The 27642-nt window shown below is 41.9% G+C and overlaps 1 protein-coding gene across 3 annotated transcripts in view; it reads right to left on the minus strand.

Annotated features, from left to right (window-relative positions):
• abcc10 (ATP-binding cassette, sub-family C (CFTR/MRP), member 10) overlaps nt 1-27642 on the minus strand; it is a 38580-nt gene that overhangs the window by 8728 nt on the left and 2210 nt on the right. For all 3 annotated transcript variants that reach the window (XR_013490795.1, XM_033624659.2, XM_033624660.2), the window contains exons 3-18: nt 25735-27106; nt 23296-23523; nt 21413-21569; nt 20763-20920; nt 18465-18544; nt 17501-17672; nt 16255-16353; nt 15175-15364; nt 14176-14253; nt 12979-13167; nt 12227-12356; nt 11186-11378; nt 6389-6732; nt 4266-4435; nt 4020-4180; nt 3058-3311 (exon numbers count right to left, since the gene is read on the minus strand). Coding sequence is in view for 2 of the 3 variants with exons in the window: in XM_033624659.2 (XP_033480550.2) it covers nt 3058-3311; nt 4020-4180; nt 4266-4435; nt 6389-6732; nt 11186-11378; nt 12227-12356; nt 12979-13167; nt 14176-14253; nt 15175-15364; nt 16255-16353; nt 17501-17672; nt 18465-18544; nt 20763-20920; nt 21413-21569; nt 23296-23523; nt 25735-27106 (3975 nt within the window). In the remaining variant the exon portion in view is untranslated. The remainder of the gene's footprint in view (nt 1-3057; nt 3312-4019; nt 4181-4265; nt 4436-6388; nt 6733-11185; nt 11379-12226; nt 12357-12978; nt 13168-14175; nt 14254-15174; nt 15365-16254; nt 16354-17500; nt 17673-18464; nt 18545-20762; nt 20921-21412; nt 21570-23295; nt 23524-25734; nt 27107-27642) is intronic.

The following is a 27642-nucleotide window of genomic DNA, read 5'->3' on the forward strand; positions in this document are numbered from 1 at the left end:
CAGAGAGGAAGTGAATCAAAGAGAGGACATGACGTAGAGCGCAGACCATTTTGGGTAGAAAAAAACAAACAAAGCCAACAGTGTGAACCGGGAGAAGCAGAGGTAAAAAAAGAAAAAGTTGGAAAATGTCTCGTGGGCAGACGTGGAGTAGTGAGGAGGTGCTGGCGCTTATTGATAGATAGTCAGAGGACTATATATCGCAGTTGCTTGTGGCTACCCACAATGGATTTCCGTTTTCCGTCCTGGCCAATCGATGAGCCAGGTTTTCTTCTTCCTCATCAGTGGTCATTTTGGGCAATAAGCTTCGATACAACTTAGTACTGGGTTATTTCAGTTGATACCTTAAAGGTGTCGAGTATCGATACCCAGCCATAAAAAGATGTCTCCTCCGGATGGAGATTCAGAGAACTGAAGGCAAAGTCTAACAGAGCGAGAAATTATCTAATGACTGGTGGTGATCTTGTTTTAACTCTTACAAGATGTACTCAGGGTTTTATGACATGATGTCACTGATGTATATTGTTTTATGTGCCCTTGTTTCAGGGATTATAGTATTTTTCTTTGTATATTTTATATATACAGTACAGGCCAAAAGTTTGGACACACCTTCTCATTCAATGCGTTTTCTTTATTTTCATGACTATTTACATTGTAGATTCTCACTGAAGGCATCAAAACTATGAATGAACACATGTGGAGTTATGTACTTAACAAAAAAAGGTGAAATAACTGAAAACATGTTTTATATTCTAGTTTCTTCAAAATAGCCACCCTTTGCTCTGATTACTGCTTTGCACACTCTTGGCATTCTCTCCATGAGCTTCAAGAGGTAGTCACCTGAAATGGTTTTCCAACAGTCTTGAAGGAGTTCCCAGAGGTGTTTAGCACTTGTTGGCCCCTTTGCCTTCACTCTGCGGTCCAGCTCACCCCAAACCATCTGGATTGGGTTCCGGTCCGGTGACTGTGGAGGCCAGGTCATCTGCCGCAGCACTCCATCACTCTCCTTCTTGGTCAAATAGCCCTTACACAGCCTGGAGGTGTGTTTGGGGTCATTGTCCTGTTGAAAAATAAATGATCGTCCAACTAAACGCAAACCGGATGGGATGGCATGTCGCTGCAGGATGCTGTGGTAGCCATGCTGGTTCAGTGTGCCTTCAATTTTGAATAAATCCCCAACAGTGTCACCAGCAAAACACCCCCACACCATCACACCTCCTCCTCCATGCTTCACAGTGGGAACCAGGCATGTGGAATCCATCCGTTCACCTTTTCTGCGTCTCACAAAGACACGGCGGTTGGAACCAAAGATCTCAAATTTGGACTCATCAGACCAAAGCACAGATTTCCACTGGTCTAATGTCCATTCCTTGTGTTTCTTGGCCCAAACAAATCTCTTCTGCTTGTTGCCTCTCCTTAGCAGTGGTTTCCTAGCAGCTATTTGACCATGAAGGCCTGATTGGCGCAGTCTCCTCTTAACAGTTGTTCTAGAGATGGGTCTGCTGCTAGAACTCTGTGTGGCATTCATCTGGTCTCTGATCTGAGCTGCTGTTAACTTGCCATTTCTGAGGCTGGTGACTCGGATGAACTTATCCTCAGAAGCAGAGGTGACTCTTGGTCTTCCTTTCCTGGGTCGGTCCTCATGTGTGCCAGTTTCGTTGTAGCGCTTGATGGTTTTTGCGACTCCACTTGGGGACACATTTAAAGTTTTTGCAATTTTCCGGACTGACTGACCTTCATTTCTTAAAGTAATGATGGCCACTCGTTTTTCTTTAGTTAGCTGATTGGTTCTTGCCATAATATGAATTTTAACAGTTGTCCAATAGGGCTGTCGGCTGTGTATTAACCTGACTTCTGCACAACACAACTGATGGTCCCAACCCCATTGATAAAGCAAGAAATTCCACTAATTAACCCTGATAAGGCACACCTGTGAAGTGGACACCATTTCAGGTGACTACCTCTTGAAGCTCATTGAGAGAATGCCAAGAGTGTGCAAAGCAGTAATCAGAGCAAAGGGTGGCTATTTTGAAGAAACTAGAATATAAAACATGTTTTCAGTTATTTCACCTTTTTTTGTTAAGTACATAACTCCACATGTGTTCATTCATAGTTTTGAAGCCTTCAGTGAGAATCTACAATGTAAATAGTCATGAAAATAAAGAAAACGCATTGAATGAGAAGGTGTGTCCAAACTTTTGGCCTGTACTGTATATATACATGTTTTATGTATTTATTATGTTTTATGTTCAAGTCTGCGTTCTGTTTTTAACTTTGCTGCGAGACAAATTTCCCCTCAGGAGCAATACAGTTTAAGTTGACAACTTGTTTTAATGCTAATTGGAATCAAATTTGAAGCCAGTTTCTAAATTATAATACATAAGAAACTGAAAACAAACAGAAAGTCTGGGCTGTGACATCATTGGGAAAATGACAAAAACAAGCTGCATTTTCAAGACACTGAAGACTGAAATTTAGACTTCAAATCATTTCAAATTTGTCACCTTGACAAGATAGGTTATGTTTTTGTTTTTGTTGTTTTGGGTTTTTTTGGCAGAAACGTTGGCCACAACTGACCATATTTTGGTGAAGTTTCAGGAATTTCTTTGGATTTATTAACACTGCTAGATTTTTATTGTATTTTTAAGATGTTTTCAAATTTTTCTCATGAATTACTGCTCTCACATGACTGAAAAATCTAACACATATCCCACTGTTCTTGTTTTGTTCTGTGTTTGTGCAGCCTTGTTGGAAGTACGCTCTCTCTGTGTGACTTCTAGTTTTGATAGCCTTTAATCACAACAGCAGTGTCTAAGGGGTTTTACAAAATAGTTAGAGCACTGGACAAGGGGACCAGGAAATCTTTCAAAAAAACTGGAAAGAAAAAAGTAAGAAATCTGGAGACAAAACACCAGAAAGTGAACTCCCTCCTGAAGATAACAAAATAATGTTACAACAACTATATGTACACTGGAGCTGCGGATACCCTATAACTCTCAAACTGTGTTGTTTGACCGGTGTTAGCTCACTAATGCAAACCCACCACCACTTCAGGCGTACCTGAGCTGAGCCAGGCCCACAGTGCTGATGTCCAGCCCGTCCAGGAGAATCTGACCCTGGTTCAGCTCCACCATACGGAACAGGGCCAGGAACAAGGTGGACTTTCCAGAGCCAGTACGTCCCACGATGCCCACCTTCTCCCCAGGTCGCACCACCAGACTCACCCCATCCAGGGCGTTAGGAAGACCGTCCCTGTAGGCCAAAACCACGCCGCGGAACTCCAACCAGCCCTGCTCGGGCCACGCCGGGGGCAGCTGGTGTCGAAACAGCAGTGACAAGTGATATTTATTACGCATACAGTGAATATGATTTTATCCACCCTCAAACATGTTAACATTGTTTAAACAAACCAGCAAACTAACTTTATTTTTTGCATTTCATTTGTGGAACGTCCAGGCATGGACGTAAAACAGTTTCACTAATGAGACATCAAAATTTAGAAAAGATCTACAGCAATGCCACAATGGAGTTTGATAGCAGAAAATGTGATCGGCATCAGTAAATACCAGCTTCAACAAATCCTAGATAACATTTCTAAGTGCAAAAGCCCCTCCAGGTTGTGAGCATGTGGGTCAGGTTGGTCAAATTAAAACCTTTACTTTGAAATACTGTGAATTTTGCAAGTAGAATTTTGATCTTATAAACACCATTTCCCACTTAACACACAGGACAAGTTTCAGTTCAATCTGCAGCCTCACCTCTAGATGCCATTCAGTCCCACAAACTAGACCTTTGAGTGAAACTCATTATGTTAAATTAAATTTTGCCAGTTAAAGGGTGGCATGAAGGTCCTGGGTTTGAATTCACTGACAGAATGAACTGAAATTGAATGTGTTGTCTGAGGAAAAATAAAGACCTTGAGTTGGGAACCATCGCTCTAGACTGCTCATGTTCTCCATCATACCCCTCTTTACGAACCGATAATCAGTATGAGTTCATGGGAGTGCAGCAGTGGGTCTGACCTGTGTGTTTTGGTGCTGTGGCTCGGTGGGAAGGCCAGCGGAGTACTCCTCGGTTCTCTCCACACTCACCAGCTGCATCTCCGTCTGGGTGAAGCTGAGTATGATGCCGCACAGCAGGGTTGTGATGGACAGGGCGTAGGACAGGGACAGACCCACCAGACCTGAAGCCAGGCAGCAACACACATCATGGAACTGACCCATCTCACATCACTGGCGCACAGCCACCAAACTCAGACGTAGACTCACCAGGATCGACAGAGTTATACTGGTGCTGGATGACAGCGATCACAGCAAGGCCGGTCACCACAGCAACGCCAATCAGCTGCAGGCGGATGCTCAGCCACTGGCTGGCGGCGTTGCTAAGGAACAGGCAGCGTTGGTTCTGCTCCAGACGCTTGGTGATCTCCTCTTCAAACCTGGAACAAGATGAGTCCTTTAATCTGTGACTGTGTTACAAGTGATAACTCTAAAGGAGATTGAACTTTTCCTTATTTTATGTCATATATATTTATATAACTTTACAATGTCGGATGTTCATATTAAATGTGACCAAAGTTTAAATAATCAGGTAAACGTATGTAGAAGACCATTCTGAATACTCTCTTTCCAATAGTTTTTTTCTGTTTTAGAGACAAGTTGATGCCAGCTAGTGACTGATTTCTGTAATCAAATCAAACATACCTGGGAACAAGATTTAAACACTGCATTGTCGGACAGTGTGTGGGACTCTATCCTCAAACTGGTTAACTCATCATCTCTCTGTGCTCGCCACTGTCTATTACAGTTTAAGGTCGTGCAAAGAGCCCATTGTTTTTAAGTCAGACTTTGATGCATTTACGCAGATGTGGACCCTAGCTGTGACAAATGTTGAAGAGGTGAGGCTTCTCTTATTCACATATATTGGACGTGTCCGATCCTTGAAAAATACTGAAAGGACATTTGTAACATTTGTGACATCTGTAAACCCTGCCCTGTGGTTGCTCTCTTTGGCACCACCAGAGAGGATGATGTACACGTGACTCCGATCCAACACCGCACACTGTCTTTTGCCTCTCTGCTGGCTAGACGGGCAGCTCTAATCAGATGGAGGGATGCTGCCCCGCCCACTCATGCCCAGTGGCTGAAGGACATTGTGTCCTGCCTTAATCTTGAAAAGATTCGCTACTCAATTAGTTACTCAGATGAAAAATTCCAAAAGGTCTGAGGCCCCTTTCTGAAACACTTCCAATGCTTTAAGTTAAACTGAAGATTCTGTGTTTGTTTCTTGTTCCTGTTTCTTTCTGTCAGTGTGTACTCTCATTAATTACCCATTTATTCTGAACCTGCCTTTTACATAGATGTCCCCCCTCCTCTTTTTTAATATTACACCTGGCTTTCAGCTCATCTGTCATGTTTTTAACTATTCAGGAAATGGAAAACGGGGCCTTAAAGAGACAGACGCTAAAACGAAGGATCTCAGACAGAGGGAGAATACAGGTGTTCAGCACAGAAAGCATGAGGAAAATAAGTGTTTTTGAACAACAAAGCATGTAAACATGCTCCAGTAGAAACCCCAAATAAAAGTAAGACCTTGAATATTAGCATAATGGGCCCCCTTTGAAGACATAATGAAGCAGTGGTTAGGGCATCTATAGCTTCTGTTATTTGATGTATCTCTAAGTGAAACAGAACAGGAGCAGGGTATAATTTCAGAGGGGATTTTTCCCAGATAATTAATTACTGTTTTCTCATTCAGCACCCTTTTGGTTTTGTGACAGCACGCAGTAGTCTTGGAGTAGCTTGTCAACTGATACCCAAACGCAGACCTTCAACCACCTCAGGTGCGATGGGGACAATGGAAGGAGTTTGCACGTCAACCCAGATGACTGCGTTATGTAGGTATTTCTTATATCAAAAATATTTTAAGCTTTAAAGGAGAAGTGAAGGCAGGAATTTTGATATATGAGTCCTCAAGATAACGAAAAGCAGACCACTGATGATAAGAACCTGAAAAATGTAGTTCACGTGAAAAAATAGGCAAAGCTTACGACTAATTTGTTGTTAAAATTAATGCCAGTCTAAAATACTCTGAAAACATTAAACATGGTCTACTCTAGACCTCAATACATCTATTAATTAGCCAGGCTGATATTAGTGCCCACTCATCACAGGTACTTTTTTTCTGAGTGTATATTTCAATAAGAAAAAAACAAAATCTCAGCACAGAAATAAAATCAGAATAATTTAGAAACAGTGTCACCATTAATCTGTCCACCAGAGAGCATTGAGTTTATTTATCAGCAGTAAAATGTTCTGCTCATTTTAAGGGTCTTGTGTTTGAATATCAGCTGATCTCTTATCATATATTCTTCTGTTGTCCTGTCTCTCACCTGGCAGATGCACCGCTGGCCCTGATGGTTCCCAGCCCGGTCAGCGTCTCAGAGAAGTGCGAGTACACAGGCGACAGAGTGATGCTGCACAGGCGCTTCAGCTCTCGAGACGTGTGCCGGTAGAACCTCTGTGTGTGGTGGTAGACCAGAGCCAGGGGCAGCAGCAGCACTAGGACCCAGGGGAGGCCATAGCTTATCACCACCATCATGCCCAGCAGGCCGAAGACGTTGGCCAGCAGGATGTTCAGGATGAACGGCAGGGCATCGTCCACGGTGTACAGGTCAGAAGAAAAGCGGTTAAGAATGCGTCCCATCGGGGTGGTGTCGAAGAAGGTCACTGTGGCCTGAGGGGGGGAGTGGAGACAGGAAGTTAAGACTGTTTAACTTTCAAATAAACCCAGGTAGTTAAATATGAAATGTCTTGAAGCCACACTAAGCAATATTTTATACTGACAATGGACCACATGACTACTTATATTTAAATAGTGTCATTCATAGTGATGAACTCATGGAGAAATAAAAGGAATAGTTCACCCAAAAACAATATAAACTGTCGTGCTCACCTCCCTTGGCTCTCTGTGGTCAGAGAAAAAGTTTTGCATTGATGACGTTAAGGAGAGCAGAGAGCCCAAAAGTGAAAGCATTTCAGTGCAAACAGACGTCAACGGAGGCGAAATAAAAGACGGTAAAAATGTCTGAAAACCTTCCTGAATATTCCTGTGCAGTAACTTTTTTACACACACACACCAGGGGTCAGCATGTCCAGGTCCCTGCTCCTGCCTGCTGCCCAGCACGCAATGCACCCGGCGCTGATGCCAGTACCTACAGGTGGTGGGTCCATGGGCTTAGCCATGGCCCAAGGCCCAGCCACCAGACGTTCACTGACGAGCCCCCTGCCCCTGTGTCCCCATAGGGGGCGGGGTACTCATTTCCAGAATGTGCCATTTTATCAAGGTCCTCTTGAACCACTCTTAGTCTGGCCCCTCCACAGGGACCACACTGCGTGGGAGACCCTACCAGGGGCTATTAGCCCTGGAACGCCTCAGGGTCCTCCAGGAGGAGCTGGAAAGTGTTGCTGGGCAGAGGGACGTCTGGAGCACTTTGCTCAGCCTGCTGCCCCTGCGACCCACCTTCAGATAAGCAGTTGAAGATGGATGGATGGATGGATGGATGGATGGATAACTATTTTAGCTCAACTATTGCTAAACAAAGTGTTTTTGCATTACCCTTCAAAGACAGCTGGATAATGCAGCATAGGAATTTTCAGACAGATTTTCAGATGTTCAAAAAACCTTTTTGTTGTCTTGTGTTTGGCGTCAGGTCGAAGTCTCTTTGCACTGATACGGTTTCATTTTTCAGGTGCTTCCCTCTCATTACACCATTCAAAAGAAAACTTTTTCTGGGACCTTAGAGAGCCTAGAGAGATGAGTGCTGCATACAGTTTAAAGTGTTTTAACACCAACCCTGCAGTTCCCCTGAGCTCTACAGAACCTTTTAACATCATTCAGCTCATTGTTTTGGTCAGCGCGTCATTTACAGCCACAGCAGGCAACTGTTTTCAGCTAAAAAGCTCCAAAAACCCACTCTACACGACCTGCCCAGCATCAAGCAGCAGACAGAAAAAGCTAAAGCCCAGCTGGTGAATAAAGCAGAATATATCCAAGCCAAATATTTCCCTGAGTGGGGTTCCTGACCCTCAGGTTGGGATCTAGAAGATAAAGTTGGTGAGACCAAAACAGAGATTAAAGGAAAGTGAATATTGGCAACCAGGCTCCAACTTGATTGGCAATGTTGCTCAGTAACTGCTGTGTTATTACTTAATTAGGTGAAGATATGTAAGTGTTGTGGCTTCAGCCTTGTTTCTTCTGCCTCTAAGAGGCCAATAAAACCATCTGATGCAGGTTTAAAGCTGCAAAATTTGAGGACAGACACACAAACCTGTCATATTGTTTCCCTATAATGCTGTTACAGTTAGCTCGGTAGCCAACAATTGCCTTCTTACACCTTCAGCAGACACAGAACAACATTAAGCAAAAAACTGAAAGTGGCTCTGTTCTCCTTACACACAAAATGTTTCATTGTCTGCACCGAGACCATTATCTGGTCTTTGCGTTCATGTGTAGTTGCCATTTTGGCCTTTTTATGGTTCAATTCTAGTATTCGCATATTACCATACTTACATTTTATACATATACAGTACAGGCCAAAAGTTTGGACACACCTTCTCATTCAATGCGTTTTCTTTATTTTCATGACTATTTACATTGTAGATTCTCACTGAAGGCATCAAAACTATGAATAAACACATGTGGAGTTATGTACTTAACAAAAAAAGGTGAAATAACTGAAAACATGTTTTATATTCTAGTTTCTTCAAAATAGCCACCCTTTGCTCTGATTACTGCTTTGCACACTCTTGGCATTCTCTCCATGAGCTTCAAGAGGTAGTCACCTGAAATGGTTTTCCAACAGTCTTGAAGGAGTTCCCAGAGGTGTTTAGCACTTGTTGGCCCCTTTGCCTTCACTCTGCGGTCCAGCTCACCCCAAACCATCTGGATTGGGTTCAGGTCCGGTGACTGTGGAGGCCAGGTCATCTGCCGCAGCACTCCATCAATCTCCTTCTGGGTCAAATAGCCCTTACACAGCCTGGAGGTGTGTTTGGGGTCATTGTCCTGTTGAAAAATAAATGATCGTCCAACTAAACGCAAACCGGATGGGATGGCATGTCGCTGCAGGATGCTGTGGTAGCCATGCTGGTTCAGTGTGCCTTCAATTTTGAATAAATCCCCAACAGTGTCACCAGCAAAACACCCCCACACCATCACACCTCCTCCTCCATGCTTCACAGTGGGAACCAGGCATGTGGAATCCATCCGTTCACCTTTTCTGCGTCTCACAAAGACACGGCGGTTGGAACCAAAGATCTCAAATTTGGACTCATCAGACCAAAGCACAGATTTCCACTGGTCTAATGTCCATTCCTTGTGTTTCTTGGCCCAAACAAATCTCTTCTGCTTGTTGCCTCTTCTTAGCAGTGGTTTCTTAGCAGCTATTTGACCATGAAGGCCTGATTGGCGCAGTCTCCTCTTAACAGTTGTTCTAGAGATGGGTCTGCTGCTAGAACTCTGTGTGGCATTCATCTGGTCTCTGATCTGAGCTGCTGTTAACTTGCCATTTCTGAGGCTGGTGACTCGGATGAACTTATCCTCAGAAGCAGAGGTGACTCTTGGTCTTCCTTTCCTGGGTCGGTCCTCATGTGTGCCAGTTTCGTTGTAGCGCTTGATGGTTTTTGCGACTCCACTTGGGGACACATTTAAAGTTTTTGCAATTTTCCGGACTGACTGACCTTCATTTCTTAAAGTAATGATGGCCACTCGTTTTTCTTTAGTTAGCTGATTGGTTCTTGCCATAATATGAATTTTAACAGTTGTCCAATAGGGCTGTCGGCTGTGTATTAACCTGACTTCTGCACAACACAACTGTTGGTCCCAACCCCATTGATAAAGCAAGAAATTCCACTAATTAACCCTGATAAGGCACACCTGTGAAGTGGAAACCATTTCAGGTGACTACCTCTTGAAGCTCATGGAGAGAATGCCAAGAGTGTGCAAAGCAGTAATCAGAGCAAAGGGTGGCTATTTTGAAGAAACTAGAATATAAAACATGTTTTCAGTTATTTCACCTTTTTTTGTTAAGTACATAACTCCACATGTGTTCATTCATAGTTTTGATGCCTTCAGTGAGAATCTACAATGTAAATAGTCATGAAAATAAAGAAAACGCATTGAATGAGAAGGTGTGTCCAAACTTTTGGCCTGTACTGTATACATACATACATACATATATATATATATATATATATACACACACACACATACTACACACTGGCTTTTCTTTGTAGTAATCTTATTTTGATTTTGTGCTTTATACTGCTTGATTTTGTGCTTTATACTGCTTGTTTTAGAGCTTGTTTTTGTTCTACATTGTCTAACTTATGTTGCTGCCTGTCTCGGCCAGGACACTCTTGAAAAGGAGATTTTTAATCACAAGAGGTTTGCTGGTCAAATAATGGTTAAATAATGGAATCGTGTTTGCATCCATCTGATGCATTTAAGATCCACTCTCCTTTTAGCTCTGGTTTGGTCTCTATCAACAACCCGAGGGTCAAGGATGTCACTAAGTGTCACAAAATAAATTGTAGAGGCCATAAACTGATTAATAAGATGGGAAAGTGGATAAAAATCAGATTTTGCTACACTTCTATTACTCTATAGTTTGTTTTTTTCCTCTTATGAATAAATAAATAATTGTGTTTCTCTTCAAAAAGTTACTCAGATAAAACAAGTCATAAAATCAGTCACTAAGTAATAAATCTCATTAATCGATACTTTATAACTCCCTCCAAAAAATTATGAAATTAGTTTTCTCCTGCATGCAGCTTTCATATCTAACAAACAAATATGAGAGCGGTACAAATTTTCTCATCTAACTCTCAACAATCAAGCGAATAAGTGTATTTCCCAAAATGTAAAACTATTCCTTGAAAAATGTGGCTAAGTCAAGCAGTTTGAGTGTTACACGTCCTGTTCCAGGGTGTCTGAGGCTGAGGGAAGACTATGTTTCAGTAACATCCTCCCAGCAGCGAGTCTGGAGTTTCATACTGGCGACCTTTCAGTCACCAGCCTGGTTCTCTAATCTTCATCTACTGCTGCCAAACATAACAAACACTCAGTCTGCTCGGCTCTCACACGGGGAGCACCGACAGTTGCTCGGGGACTCAGAGCTCAGATGACGCACCTTAAGGACCCGATCCAGAAGTCTGTTGTGGATGGTGGTGGCGGCGCAGATGGCTCCGTAGGCAAAGAGGAAGGCTCGGAGGGCAGTGAAGATGGTGTTGGCCGCAGCGATGGAGCTGTACACTGTCAGGTAAAACTTGACATCAGAGCTCACGTTGCTTGAAATGAGCGTTTGTGCTGAGGACAGAGGAGACCTGGGTGGGTAGATGTGAATTCAGATTTCAGAGATAGGGTTGGATAAAGACCAGGGGCCGCATTCACAAAGTCTCCTTACACTAAATGTCTGGATCAGATAAAGGTGAGCACATTAGGGCTGCAACTAACGACTGTTTTCATTGTCGACTAATCTGTCGTTTATTTCTTCGATTAGTCGACTAATCATTTTATAGAAAAATGTGTTAAAATGTTCAAAAAAATGTCGGTCTGTCTCTCCCAAACCCCAAAATGATGTCATCTAATGTCTTGTTTCGTACTCACGCCAAAGGGTTTTAGTACACCATCATGGGAGAGTGTGTAAAGCTGCCAATATCTGAACGTAAGAAGCTGCAATAAGAGTATTTTGGGGGACTTTTATAGTACTTTTCTAAGGAAAAAGGACTCAAACCGATTAGTCGACTACTAAAATAGTCACTGATTATTTTAGTAGTCGATTAGTCATCGATTAGTCGACTAATCATTGCAGCCCTAGAGCACACAGTAGCATGTGATGGGCAAGCTGGCTGTTTCCAACATGCAAAACAACATAGGAGAAACACTGATTTGTAGCATGAAACCGCTTTATTCTGTGTTTTTACTGGTTTTAATCACCTGGTCCATTTGTTTTGGAGAGGAGGAGACCTGTGCGGATAATTCAGCTCCCAGTAAAAACCTCCTGAACAAAGAACACTTAAGGAAATCTAACCAGGAGAAGTTTCAGCTGGTTGCAATCTGCAATCCTCGCCGCAAGATACCACTGACCTCTAATACCACTTGACAAACATTTAACACATTTAAGAATTTATTTTCAAAAAGGGGGAAAAATCTTATTGATTGGACAACTCACATTAACCCTCCATGTGAGAAGAGAAGCAGGTGAGGTGAGCTGAAGGCATCTGAGGAGGAACAATTTGTTCTGTTGTTTTTTAGCTCTGAGATCCAGTGGGACAGCCACCAGTCAGAAACATTCTTAGACGCTGAATTACAAACACAAAAGAGAAAAAACAGTTGATTTAAAACAGGACAAGTTTTACTTTTTCTGCCTTAGTCTAAGTCTACAGCCCCTCGAGGCTTCAGTGATATTTACATGCCAAAAGTGCTGCACAGAGCAAACTTAATTATGATGATTTACAGACTTTATGTCGGATAGTAGCTTTCATTCAGGCTGTAACGATGCCAAAAGTGTTATGAAGTGATCCAAGAACAATTTATATCATTCACCCCAAAGTGTTTTGTCTGTGCTCGATTCAAAGTACAAGTACCTCAAAATTAAATTAAATGACTAAATAAATTACAAAAAAGTACCTCAAAAGTGTACTCAAGTACTCTAGTGGAGGTTTATTTAAAAAATAAAACATATATATCAATATTTTGTTTTGTGCTTGTTTTCTCATTAGTTGGATCTACTTAGTCATTTCAGACAAACCTATTATGGACATGAATGAATGAATAAATGAAATAAACACGACACATTTCTACTTGAGTATCAAGAATCACAACACGTCAGCTGCAGTGTGAACAAAGCCTCGACCAGGAGCATCTGCTGAGCGTCATCATCGTACACAGATCACACTGAAAAGCTGAGCAGTTGATCCAAACCTTGCATGAGGAGCAGAGACATCAGGATGGAGGCGGCCAGCACTCCGCCCACAGCCGACCAGTAGGTCTGGTAAACTCTCCACGCCAGCCCGCCCACCTGCTTCTGTTCCGCCAACGACAGGTTGGGGCCATCGTCCACACGGAGATCAGGGGATGAACCGGGCTCCTCTTCCTCCTGCTCCACGCCATCTGGTTAAAGAGGGCACATAAAAATAATTAGACTTATCTACAGTGATACCAGATTGGAGAAATGATCAGGCTGAAAGACAAAAATTCAGAATAAGGAGAATTCACACAGAATTTTTGGAGCCATATGTGAAAAGATAATTAATTCATATTTCTGTCAAACCTTGAAACTCTAAAATATCTATTAAGAAGGGGCAGTCAGAACGTCTTCATTATTTCTACTCAAGATTCCAAATAAAACGTGAAAGTCCACAGTGTTCATCAAAAGCAGATTTTCATGTATGAGGTGTTTGCCTTGGCGTTTTGTGGGGCTGCCTCCTAATAGTCAACCAAAAAGGTCATTAGTCGGCATGGTTTCATTGGTCGCTGAGGTCACGGAAAAAAAACAAAACTTGAAACTCTATGAGGAGCTGTACCTTGTCAAAGTAAATCAAAATCTATATGATTGGACCACGCAACATTTGCTAATTTGCACTAAATTCAAAGTGCAGCTGTCATTAGTTTTGCAGGTATTTAGTCTGACAGTTATTTATTGGACACGTGAAAACTTTGAACAGGTGATGGCGCTGGATGAAAATTTAAGTCATTACTAAAGTGACTTCAATTTATCTTGAGGAGGGGGTATAAATGTCTGAAGCAATTTTTGTGGCAATCTATCCAAAAGTTGTGAAGATATTTCACTCAAAGCCACAAATGTGACCCTCACAGTGAAGCTAGACAAACAGTCAGCGAAACATCAGGCGTGTAAAAAACAGTTGGTGCCAATTCATCAAGTAGACGTTGAGATATTTAACTGGATGAATGAAAACTGTGACCTGCTGATGGGGCTGAAGGAAAAGTCAGAGAATCATTCATTTAAATGTATCCTCTGGGCATTTGAATGAACGTTTTCTGCCAGTCCATCCGTCAGCTGATGTATTTCAGTCTGGACCAAAGTGATGAAAATCAATACAGTAAAAAAAGCTGCACCGACACATTAATTCTTTTCAGTCAAGCTCAGGATGAACAAACCTTTCTCTTTCATGTTGTGGTCATTCTTCAGTTTTTTGGGCACTGCCTCGACCAAAGGAAGGATTTCTGCTGGTGTGCCTGTTTAACAGCAAAGGAACAGTGTACTCTGTTAGCAGAGAACAACAACGCATGCAGCATTTATAAACTCAACACAATCGTGAAGCACACTGACGATGTTGCTACTCGTTACCTCTTCCATTTATTGCTCAGGGTTTATTTGGGAAGATCAGAAGAAACTTTACAGAGCTTATAAAAGCTCCTGGTCATAGCCGGCATGCTGGAGGAAGCTACTGTAAAACTTCAGTTAAAAGCCTAGTCCCAATTAAACAGCCAGTCCCTTTTACTAGCCCGCTGTGGCTACACTTTTGACAAACAGCTGTCTCAGTTAGACACTTGGTCTGGTTGCCAAGCAGTTCATTTTGTATAGAAGTTCTTTGAATGTATAAACCGAGTGGTTGGCTACCTCAAATCATGTCTCCATTCCACGATCACCATGTAAGTTATTCATATTCCTCTAGTCCGTAAGGGTCCTCAGTAGGGCTGTGCCATATCATCTCACTCACGATAATACCGGTATGATTTTTAATATCATATGAAAAATTCACATGGTGATATTCACGATATTTAGACCTGATATTAGACTTTTGACACTGAAGTCGAACTGTTTCTCACAGCAACAACAAGCACGGCTGAAAACGAAATTATTATAGACTCTGCAGTGGTTCCAAAAAGAGGAGCAGCGTTAGTAGTGTCTGTAGTGGGATTAACATCATATTATACATGTGTACTCTTATCGTGACGGCCCACCTGCAGATGGAGACATGAAATACAATACCTTTCACTGTATGTGATATTCATTCATTGTGCAAAATAGGAAAAAGAATGTTGGACAATTCTGATTCAGTTGATTTTAAGCCGATACCAGCTGATACCAATAACACGCATCACCTGATGACAACAAACCTGATGACAGCAACCATGTGACATTTTTGTTTCTACCTGTTCTGATGATCGTTCCGTTGTCCATGAGGACCACCATGTCGGCTTTGTCCACAAACTCTATGCGGTGTGTGCAAAGTATTCTGGTCTTCCCCCTGAGGAGCTCCATGATGCATTTCTTCATGAGGTGTTCAGCCACGTCGCTATCGACCGCTGCCAACGGATCATCAAGGAGGTAGATGTCTTTGTTCTGGAAAAAAAAAATGAGAGAGTTGCATCACACCTGATGATCAGGGTTTCATTGTTATATGCATAAACTATAAGGCATGTTTACCAGATACAAATTTGGCTTATGGTCTCATTCAGTGACAAGATTTATTATCATGTCACGCAGAAGAGAGATGGACTGCTGAGGTGGCTCCAACCTCCAGCTTCCTTTTCAGCTCTGTTTGGATTTGCACCTTAACATCAACCTGTTTATTTTTATGATCCTCCCTGTTAACTGCTAAATTCTGTCTTGTGAATATTTTGACTTTGCACCTTACTGTTACCCTTTTTAACATTTCTGGCATTGTGTACACAGGTTTTGCACCTTATTGTTACACTAATTAAATGAGACCACTATTGAGACCACTCAGGGGAGAGGTTTTGCCTTCTTAAATGCAGCACAAAGCGTTACAGATCGTCCTTTGTTCCATCTGCTATCGCTTATCTTAACCAGCTGTAACCACTAACTGTCCATGATTTATCCCTGATAGTGTGTGATTCTGAATTTTGTGTGTTATGTATTCTACTCTCTGTTTTGTTTTACTTATGACTGCTGTCTGTATCCCAAATTGCCCCTCAGTGACATTTAAGTTTCACCTTACCTTATCTTAGGCCTTTCAAACCAATAACTTAACGTGCTAACCTAATTTATTCATAAATATCTAATCAAATCTATCTACCTCATGTATCAGTACACATGCATTTAAATTGCTGCTTTTGTTTATTAAAGAATCAATGCAGTCCACACAACAGAATCAAAAACATATTGATATGATTTTTCTGAAATGTTTTTATCCCTGTTTTCTGCAGACTAACTTGTTTGCATGTCTCTCTGAGCTCAAAGCAGACGGCCGGTGTGTGCAGAGGACTGACCATGTAAACAGCTCTGGCGAGGGCCAGTCGAGCCTTCTGTCCTCCACTCAGAGTCACGCCGTTCTCTCCCACCTCTGTCTTGTCACCGTTTGGCAAAACCTGAAGACACATTTTAGAGCAAGTTTATTATAAATGATGAATAGTAACACAAACTGCATGCAAAGCACAAAACTCTGTAACTGTTTAGATATGAAAAGCTGAAGTGTGTTTTGACATCAGCTTCCTTAGCTTTGATTTGCTGTGGTCTGAGATTAGCTCATGTGAAAAGCTCAGTGAGTGTCCAAACTGATAAAAATTCATCATCTGGGGTCAATGCACATGCATGTGATGGATTCAACATGTCTACAGCTTTCAGACACTTAAATATAATGCTTTTCAGACCTTTCCAAATTAATTTTATTTCAAATTAAAATTAATATATTTTTAAATAAATAATTTAATTATAATTAAATAATAATAAATTATTAAAATCATTTCTCTATTTAATAGTATTATTCATCTATTAATTTAGCTTTATTTATTTATAAAATAATAAATCATTTAATGATCTTTTAATTTAATTCAATTTTAATTGAATTAAATTAATTAAAATTAATTTTCAACCAAATTTAAGACCGAATCTTGGACAAATTATCTTTTTCTTACTCAAGCAATGCAAGTATATGGTTGCGTGCAGAGGTGGGGTTTATGTGGGACTATGGTTATGAGAGTGACTTAGGTTAATCTACATTTTGCCAACATTTAAGTGCAAGTATAAAGTAAAAATGCAGCATTAGGATCAGTGGTAGATTTAAAGATATTTAACATCAGAAATGTGGACTTCATGCAGGACTTATTTTGACAAAAATAAATTAAAAGATGGATAAATGAAATTAGATAAAATGTTTGTGGCAATTAGACCTCACACATTCAAATTTAATACAATTAAATTATATGTAAGACCAAATATTTATTTAAATAAATGACACCCTGGTTGATTTAGGAAAAAAAATCTAACCAGGTGTTGGACAGAAAATCAATCTGGGGTTCATGAACATCTAAATGTCATAGATCTTAGTCCAGAGGTCATTAAAGATGTCTCACTCTGGACCAAAGTTTTGGAACGACCAGTGGACTGCTATCGTCATCGTTAGGGCAAAACGTAAATGTGTCTCATTGTGAACAACCCAAAGAATCAACAAGACACTGCAGGTCAGAAATATTCAGGCAGGAACAGACGTAGACATAAATGATGCAGTAACCGTACGTTGAGGTCGTCTGAGAGAGCACAGGCCTCGATCACAGCCTGGTAGAAGACAGGATCGTAGTCTTTGCCAAACAGGATGTTGTCCCGAACTGACGCGTGCTGGATCCATGGCTCCTGAGACGCCAGACCGAAGCCGGCCTCTCTGTCAGCAACGTACACCACCCCACTCAGCCTGAACAGACAGAGGGAAGACTGGTGAGCCACAGTATGTCTTAATACTCAGATACTTAAGCTCTGAAGAAGAAAAGTCAGTGTTGTGACTTTTGGGACTCAAAGCGTCATTTTAAGATTGAAATATTCTTTCCTTATCGTTTAAAGTCGCTTTTATGAAGGACAGAAAAGTTAACCCTAAGTTAAGTACTTTGTAAAGTTGTAGGATACTCCCCTACTTCCCTACTCAACAAACATTTATTAATTTATCTCTGAGAGAATATGATCTAAAATCTCCACAATGCAAGAAAACCTTGTGAATTCAATTCATAGTAAGGTCAAACGGATCATTATAAATATATGTATTATTATTTTTTTTTTAAACTTGTTTTTTATTTCAATTCCAGCAACTTATACAATCACTGTCAGAATTTTCATGCTGTTTTTTTCCTATTTTTTACAGCTGTGCCTGTGGCTTACAGGCAAACAACAATAAATTCAAATAAACCAAACACACTCCAGCTTTAAGTATTAAATTTGAAATAAAACATCAATATCAACACATCCGGAGATATGTGGTTTTCACTGGACAGAGAGGGGATGAAAAATTGTAATCTGAAAAGTAACTTAAGATGTCAGACAAATGTAGTGCAGTAAAACGCTCAATATTTACCTCTGAGATGTGGTGAAGTAGACGTATAAAGTCACATAAAATGGAAATACTCAAGTAAAGAACAAGTGCATTGAATTTATACTCAAGAACAGCACTTGAGTAAAAGTACTTAGTTACTTTCCACCACTGGAGGCGGTTTACCTGTTCAGTTCTCCAGTGAGAGCAGCCAGTAACGAACTCTTCCCACAGCCGACCTTCCCCACCACAACAACCAGAGAGCCCTGAGACAGACAGACGTCAACACTGTTACACACTGACAGCAAGATACAACATTAAAAACTATTTTCAGATGGATAAACAAAAAGATTTTTAATACAAACTGGATTTGAATTTTGGTCAGGTGACCAATCATTTTAATTTGACTTTAGCTGTATGTTAAAGACACACCACTGAAATGTAGATTCAAGCTTTTATTTTTCATTTCATCGCTTTTTACACAACAACTGAAGCTCAGTTAAGTTTCCTTACAAGTATTTTGGGAAAGAAATTACAGTATTTAAATCCAGAGTGCTGGACTTTACCCTATAAATGAACGTCCTGTACATTAAAGCCCCCGCCAACCACAGTGATGGAGCAGCTGCTAGGAGTATGGCAGAAGCTGTGGCAGAAAATCCCAAGAAGCGTCTATGAACAGTTTCTGGAGTGGACGCTCCAATTAAAAAGGAACTCAGCATTCAGAGGAGGGATTAAAGTTAGCACGCTCCTGGAGGCGAGGGAGATGTTGCAAGCCGGCATACAGGCCTAAGCATGCGTCGACAGTGTTTGTGTAATTGTTCTCACTGCCAGAGGGGGGAGACAAAATGTCCGCACTGCAGGTTTAATATTCAGAATGTGTTTTATCAGTAGTGTGCTGGGATTGTTTTGTGTCAGCGGTGTCTGACTATACTTCTATCTTTGATTATAGTTTGACCCTATGTTTCAAGTTCTTTTTGGCTTTAGGGGAAATTTGGTTTTAATTAGACTTTTAAATTCACTCTGCACTGTTTTAGCTGCTGTGCTGAACCAATTCTGCAGGGTTATAAAGATCAGAGAGTATGAGGGCAGTAAGGTAATTCACATGCATTAACGGTCCAGTGTGTAGGATTCATGGCATCTAGTGGACTGCAACCGACTGAAACCTCTCATGTGTGGGACATCATGAAAACCCGAATGGCCTTATTGAGAGTCAGTGTTTGGTTTGTCCATTCTAGGCTACTGTAGAAACAACAAAGTGATCTCTATAAACAAGGACCCGCTCCACATGTAGATACAAATGGCTCATTCTAAGGTAGCAAAAACACAATGGTTCTTATTTTCAGGTGATTATACACTACAGAAAACATAGTTATGAACAATATATACTACTAGTCCATACCACTGGCAGCTTTGTCACGTTCTACCTATGCCAATCCTCAATGCCTATGTGCAGTTTCACATAGATTGACCACGTCAGTGAGGAGAAAAACGTGGGACAGACAGAATGACTGACTGACAGAATGACACACTGACAGTTTCCATGATTATGTACAGCATACCATACCATGACTTAGTCATACCAACAATTAGAAAACAACACCAACATTGGTCCACAGGGGGAGCCACAGCGATCGGTCGCATTTTAGCCATTTTGAAGCATTTTTCTGTTGTTATAGCGCCACCCAGTTGCCAATTAGAGTTAAATTTCTCCAGTCACCTTGAGGCGTCCTGTTCTACATATCTACCAAGTTTAGTAAAAATCCATATGGCGGTTAGGCCTAGATAAGAAATGAGCTCTCTAGCGCCCCCATTTTGTTTGATGGGGTCAATAATGGAGGGGTCCCCTCAGATTATGTGTGCTCATATGCCTACAAAGTTGCGTGGTGATGGGTGAAACCCTTGAGATGTTATACACCTTTATGTGATGAGCCACGCCCTCCGCAATATTCATTGCCTTATAGAAGCTCAGTTTTAGTAAGTTTTCCAACTTTTGCCAAGAGGGAACTTTAGATATTGGTCCCTAGATTATGTTCACCCAGTTTCATGCAGATCGCTCAAACTTCCTAGGAAGAGATCCATTTGAAGTGTTTTTCAAAAAATTCAAAATGGCGGAAAATCTATATAAGCGGAAGTTATGGGTTATTGAGGCAAATGTGTTCCTCATGAGGAGAGGCATCTCTGTGCAAAGTTTCATGTCTCTACGACATACGGGGCATGAGATATGCCCATTCAAAGTTTGCCATTTCAATTGGTTGCTATAGCGCCCCCCTTTGGCCAACTGATGTAATATTGCTTCATTGGCATCCTCCCATGACCCTCTACCACTGTGCCAAATTTCACATGGATTGACCAAGTCAGTGAGGAGAAAAACATGGAACACACACACACACACACAGAGTTTTCATCATTATATAGTAAGATAAGATTCCTGCTGATACATCCCCTTAAATCCTAAACTCTGGACCTTTAACAGATGGCTCGCACCTTTCTGATGTGTAGAGTGAGACTGTGCAGCAGCAGACTCCCTTTAGCAGCTCCAGTGTGAGTTTCTCCCTCTTTGTTCTGTGTTGGACTGTCGGGCCCCTGCCAGGAGAATGACCCCTGGCTCAACAGGATCGATGTCTGGGTGTCTTCAGGAGACACTAGGACAGATATGGAAATTCATTCATTCATTCATTTTCCCACTTATCCTGTTAGGGGTTGTGGGGGGCTGGAGCCTATCCCAGCTGACACTGGGTGAGAGGCAGGGTTCACCCTGGACAGGTCACCAGACTATCACAGGGCTGACACATAGAGACAGACAAACATTCACACTCACATTCACACCTACGGACAATTCAGAGTCACCAATTAACCTGCATGTCTTTGGACTGTGGGAAATGTTGTTTTTAAGGGAGGATTACATAATACCCCTTTAGAATAATAACATTTAATGCAACAGTTTTGGTTTTGGTGATCCACAAAATATTTCATGGTGTCACTGAAAAGAGCTGAAAATGCTGTGGATTCTCAAAATGCCTACAGTGGCTGTTTTAAACACGACAAAATGGGAACAAATAAATACTAGCATGACCTGTTTCTGGTCACTGATTAAACACAAACACACACACACAAACATCAGAGCAGCAGCATACCCAGGGCATAGTACGCCTGCAGATCCTGGTTGGTCAGTTTGAAGAAGCGTTGGATTCGCTCCAGAGACACTTTGGCCTCCAGGATGCCGTTGAGCACCCAGGGGAAAGCGTTGAGTGGGATGATCATCATTCCCACCAGAGCCAGCGTGGTGAATACCTGCATGGGAGGATACGGAGCTCTGAGTCTCAACTTCGCTGAGTCATCAAACACACTATGAACTGCATTTATTTTTTTATTCATTCACTTGAGAGCAGAAGATCTTTTTTCTAAGACTAGATTTCTGATGTTAATTATGTAATTATGAATATCTGTAACTTGAGTTCAGGTCTGTATAATGAGAGGATTGGTGACCATATGTAACAGAGCGCTGACAATATTTTGATTTTAATTCCAACTAAACACTGCAGGATATGTGATATAACACCTTCGGTCAGAGAGGGAGCAACTGAAATAAAAAAAATACTGATCCCATGAAACCTTTACAATCAGAGACATGCAGCTTTGCAAAATTAAAAAATGTAACATATAATTTAAACATGAGATATAATCAAACTTTATTTTATTTTGCAAATCATTTTGATTAAAGCCCCTACAAGGAACTTTCATTTTGAGTTGATTTTGGCGACCCTGTGGACAAAAGCGGTAGTGTTTTGCCGGAATGAAGCCTACATTTCCCATGAGCTCTAGCGCGTATTGTCGTAAAGACGCTTACCTGGCTCGCGCATGTGTTTGTTTTGGGGATGAATGAAACAACAAGACGGGAAAACTTTGCCCCCACTCCTATCGGGGATCCCAGCTCACCTCTGCCGCACCCCAGCTCCACCTCTCCGGCGTAAGCGCCACCGCCACCGGGGTAAACGCAGCGGTCGGCTGGTAAGGCTGAAGGCCTGTTTGGCGAGCACTTCCACGGCTTCTTGGACTGAGTATGGAGCGGTGCCTCGCCTCTTTATTTCTCAGCACTCGCTGGACCCTGTCGACGCCTGGCTGGTACCTGTCGTCGGCCCGGATGAGGTGTTCCAGCCCCGCGGCCCCTGCTCTCCTCGTCCCCGCTGGCGTGGGGTGAATCTGCGCAACCTGCGGCCTCTGTGTGTGGCTCCCCGGACAGCTAACACCGTGGACCCGCCGGCTCCTGCCAGGATTGGGCTGGTAAATGCTAGATCGCTAGTGAACAAAACATTTATCCTGAAGGATTTCCTGACTTCCCGAGGATTGGATTTTCTCTGTGTGACTGAGACGTGGCTGACTGTTGGTGAGTCCAGTGCTTTCACAGAACTTTTACCTGATGATTGCTGCTATTTTAACTCCCCGCGGACGTCGGGTCGAGGAGGAGGAGGAATAGCGACTATTTATAAGAGTCACTATAAATGTAAGCAGCTAGGTAAGATGACGTGTGCCGTCTGAGTGCTGTAAATCGCTTCGTCCTGGAAGCGACCTGGGGTGGACCCGGAGACAGTTTCCTAAAGGTATGGATATACACTATATAGAAATAGCTTATCTTCACACCGATGGTCTCATTTGCTGTTGTAGGTCACGCACAGACATCAGCAGAAACAAGAGACTTTTGCATATCCAATTAGAAGTTCCTTGTAGTGGCTTTAAGTTTAAGATTCTGTAGGCGTTTACGGTGCCCCGTCACTGCTCATAGCTAGTTTCTATTTAAAAAAACTAAATCACTCCTGCTGATCATCGAGGGATAAACTGAACTGAAGAAGCTGCAAATCAAATGCAATATTAGCTTAGCTGTCAAGACTCTTAAAAACTACAGCTGTTATAAACTCCCCAAGAATCTTAAAATGTCCTTCCAGCTCACCGCATGCATCATCGCAGTTACATTTTTAAAGCCCATAAAAAAACATAAAATAAATAAATGAAGCTTCCTCACCTTGGCTGCAGTCAGCTGGTGTCCCAGCAGCACGTACGTGACGAAGGTGAGGATGGAGATGACCACAGGCAGAGCAGCCCAGGTGTAAACACACATGGCGTCCAGGTACTTGATGGCCTTGAGGTGGGACAGCTCTTGTTGACGACAGTCGGCGACCTTCTGAGTAAAATGAGGCTCCCAGTTGTAGAACTTGATGACGCGAATGCCGAAGAGGATCTCTGTCATTAACTGGGAGAGAAAAGTCAAGGTTCAGTGTAAGACAACAGTCTGAATTTATTACCTATATTTAAACTGCAAATTATGTCCCCATAGAAAAACTTTAACTTCTGTTTTATAGAATAAGATAAAGTTTTTAGTCCGTTCATTTCGCTTCAGCCATTTTTTTGCAGCAGCAAAATGTATCTAGTGGACTGAAAAAATAATTGATTACATTATTCTGGTAGGCTACCATTTAGTTTAGTTTAATTTGTAATATTAATAATCTAGATAATACAAAAAAAAAAAAAAAAAAACTTGGCACAGTTTCACGATAAGATATTGCCACACAAAAATATCGCGATACTATATTGTATTGATTTTTCCCCACCCCTACTAACTGGTGAACATAAAGTTAAATCTGATTTTTACTAGAGCCATTCATGTTTTATCTATCTATCTATTTTAAGAAATATCTGATAATATATATGTATGGTCTTGGGCCCAACCGATACTGGATTTATGAGGTTGAAAATCTGATTTAAATTTACAGGCCAATTTATTTTTTACATAAACTGAAAAGTTTAGGATCCCTTAAATTTAGTTCTTGACGGCTAAAATTATGATTTGCATATTTAAACACTGCACATAAGAATTTTTTTGGAAAAGGATCCTTCAAAGTTTGTTAGTTTTAATTTTTACTTTTGGAATAATTCCATAGTAACAGTGATAGAAAGAGGGAGTATAATATGTAAATACATGACTGGCATCTAACCATCAAATTTAAAGTTCAAAGAAAATTTTTTGGAAAATAGTTAAATTCATGGGAAATTAATATAATTAACTACACACAAAAAATATCAGAAAAACTTCAATCAAAAATATATAAAAATGCATCCTAAAGAATGAATGCATAGCAATTTTTGTTTTCTTATGTCATATGTGACATATGCACCATCATTTAAAACTTTGTAATCAGCTGCTACATTCATGTTTTTCTTCTAATAATAATTATATATTTTAGTTATAGGCGCCTTTCACAACACTCAAGGTCACCTTACAGGTAAAGATAGGCAAAATCAGCATGATAATGTAAGAAAAATGCTCAACTTCAGCAAACACTGAAATGAAGAGACTCGGAGAACCACAGAGAAAACTTACAGCCAACGGGATTACTTTAATTGCAGAATACAACTGCGTGTGTGCGTGTGTGTGTGTGTGTGTGTGTGTGTGTGTGTGTGTGTGTGTGTAGACAGGTCTGGGCTTATGACCTAATTATCCCATTAGGTTTGATTTCTTGGGAAACCTAAGTGTTTTCTGCTCTGTTTGATTTCCGAGAATTGGAACTGCGCACAAACCTCAATTTACCAAAACAACTCCTTTAACAGAATTTCCCTGGCATGCCTCTACAAAAAGGGATAAAGTCAACTTAAAAAATAATAATAATAGCATGACAACAAAAAAATATTCAGTATAACAAGTTTACAGTGAATAAATATCTATGTAAATACTGGATGTGTGTGGCTAGATGGACAGGAGTCAGACTGAATAGGCTGTTTGAAAGAGATGGGGTTTGAGGTGGGATTTGAAAGCGGATAGCGAGTTGATGCTACAAATGTCCGGTGGGAGGGAGTTTCAGAGGCGGGGGCAGAGCAGCTGAAGACTCTAGACCCCATGGTGGACGGGCAGGCTGGCGGGACTTTCCTTAAATAATGGCTATTTTAACAGAGATAAAACAGTATCGCTCTGACACCAGGAGTTAAATTACCTGGATTTTGAATTTGTTTTCCAGTCCAGAAAAGCATCAGTGACCCTCGATCATTAAAGGACCACAAGGTGCAACTGGGCTCTAAATATTAGGTTAGTGTGTTTTTCTTTGGGCCCTCTGTGGTCTACTCAGTGGTTAGTTTGAAGAGGTTTAAGCTGTGATTTGTCAGTCCATGAAATGTTCATCTTATATTACAACAGTGCAAACCCCAGACTAACCTTCTCTTGCTATTGTAAAGTCTGAAGAAGAGCTTATCTTCAGATAACTCCAGCTTGTTACGGGTATTATAGTGCACCTGACAGTGAAAGAGGAACCTGGTCCTGTTTAAATCTGTACACATTTTGATGCTGAGCTTTCATTTTCTTTCACCTGTGACTGCTGATTTCTATTTTTCTTATTCAACTGTTGCTCACCATCACGTCCAAAACTACATTTACTTTTCTTACTCCAGGGCTTGTAGAGAACAAGAATCTCACCTTAACACGACTGTCCTTGTGCCTGAGCATGTGCTGGTTGTTGCTAAGGATACGGGAAGCGAGGAACTTGTTGAACGGCACCAGCAGCAGAGCCACGCCCAGCCCTCCGAGGAAAGCCACACCCACCTGCAGGTACAGCAGGTAAAGGGTGATGCTAAACCGGAAGGGCAAACTCCACAGCTCATGGAAACTGTTGAAGAAGTTGACCACACGGTCAGTGTCTGTGCTCATTAAGTTCACCACCTCTCCCAGAGCGAAGCCGGCCAGGCTGCTGCCGCTGACCTGCAGGGCTTTGCTGTAAATGGCCGACACAAGAGTGGCGCGCACTGACAGCGCCACCTTGGAGACCTCAAAGATGAAGATGTTTCGGAGGAAGGAAGTGAGCAGGGTGGTGGTAAAGAGCCCTAGAGCGCACCAGGCACCCCAGCTGACTGGAGCTTCCTTGTCCTCCATAAAGTTCACCAGACTGCTGAGGAGCAGAGGACCTGCAAAGCCCAGCATGTTGACTGTCACCTTCAGCACACCCAGGATATAGTAACGCAACCCAAACGCCTTGTGCAGCACCCTCAGCAGTCTCACATCACCCTCCAGCTCCAGTGGTTGCTCCTGGTAGTGTGAACTCCAGGTGCCACTCAGGAGGTTTCTGCTGACCGGCCTAGGCCACTGATCCTGCCTGTTACTGACTGCTGCCCCTCGTCGGCAGGCTTCCCAGCACTGGTGGAAGTATCGACAAACCACAGAGGTCCGAAGTTTCCGAGGTAGATGATAAACATCAGCTGGTCTGTCCAGCTCCCTTCGCTGCCCTCGTCTGAGGAGAGGGGTCAACCACAAGTAGAAGAGCCGAGAGATGCAGCTGCTCCCGTCCTCAGCCACCATTTCACCCGTATCTGGCTGTGTGCTCTCTGGGATGAGTGGTGATCCATCCACACTGTTGACATACAAAGTGTACCCAGCATCACTGATGCAGGGAAATACAAATGCTAGAAGATAAACCAGTAGGGGAAGCGTCCGGGCTGAGGCAAGCACAAAACGTGCCAGTTCAAGAGGTTCTGTGAGGCTCAAATATTCCTGATCGTCACAGTAAATCATCAAGGTGATGACTAGGTTTGGGACAGACAGAAGGACCAGCAGGAGAAGCAGCAGAGGACCTCTGGTTCTCCGAAACGCTGTCCTCTGGAGCACCATGATGGTACTGAAGTGGACCAGCCAGGCCAGGATGGCACAGCTGTCAGCCAGGACGTCCAGGTACAAGTCCGCCTGCTGCAGGAGACTCACCACCACGACATCTGCAGCGAAGAGCAGCACCGCCAGCAAAGCAGACACCCACCTGAGTGTCCAGCCGCAGGGAGGAGACGTATGGAGGAGGCCGCATCTACCAAGCAGAAACATTATTACTGAAAATGCCACAGATGCATGATATGAAATGATTTTTTGAGACCAATACTGACAAAATAACAGACACCATTATCGTAAAAATGCGAATAGCTAATTTCTAGATTGATAAATTTACCTTTCCATTTGTAAAACCAAAGTTTAGAGAACCCTCTCTCTCACGGAATAGATGTAATCATAGCTTAACATAAAACATCTCATCATTAGTTTATTTTTTAATATGAGGGGTAATTAACTGGAGAGCTTCTTTCTTTACTGACAAGCATTTATAGGACACTGATGACTTTCAGTACTCATACTCAAGATTTGTACTATTTTAGAACCAGTTCCCGCTCAGAACCATGTTTTTCCACAGTCGCTGTAAAAAGGCTCCACATTATGGGACGTAATTATTGTCTTACATTCCATTATCAGAATGGTAATAATCTATGTTCCTCATTTAACGAAGGGCAATGCATCTGCCATTGACATCTTGTAAGTCAGGCATGTGCAAAGTCTGGCCCAGGCTCCAACCGT

This window comes from Epinephelus lanceolatus, chromosome 3, assembly GCF_041903045.1.
Source record: "Epinephelus lanceolatus isolate andai-2023 chromosome 3, ASM4190304v1, whole genome shotgun sequence".
Taxonomy (NCBI): domain Eukaryota; kingdom Metazoa; phylum Chordata; class Actinopteri; order Perciformes; family Serranidae; genus Epinephelus; species Epinephelus lanceolatus.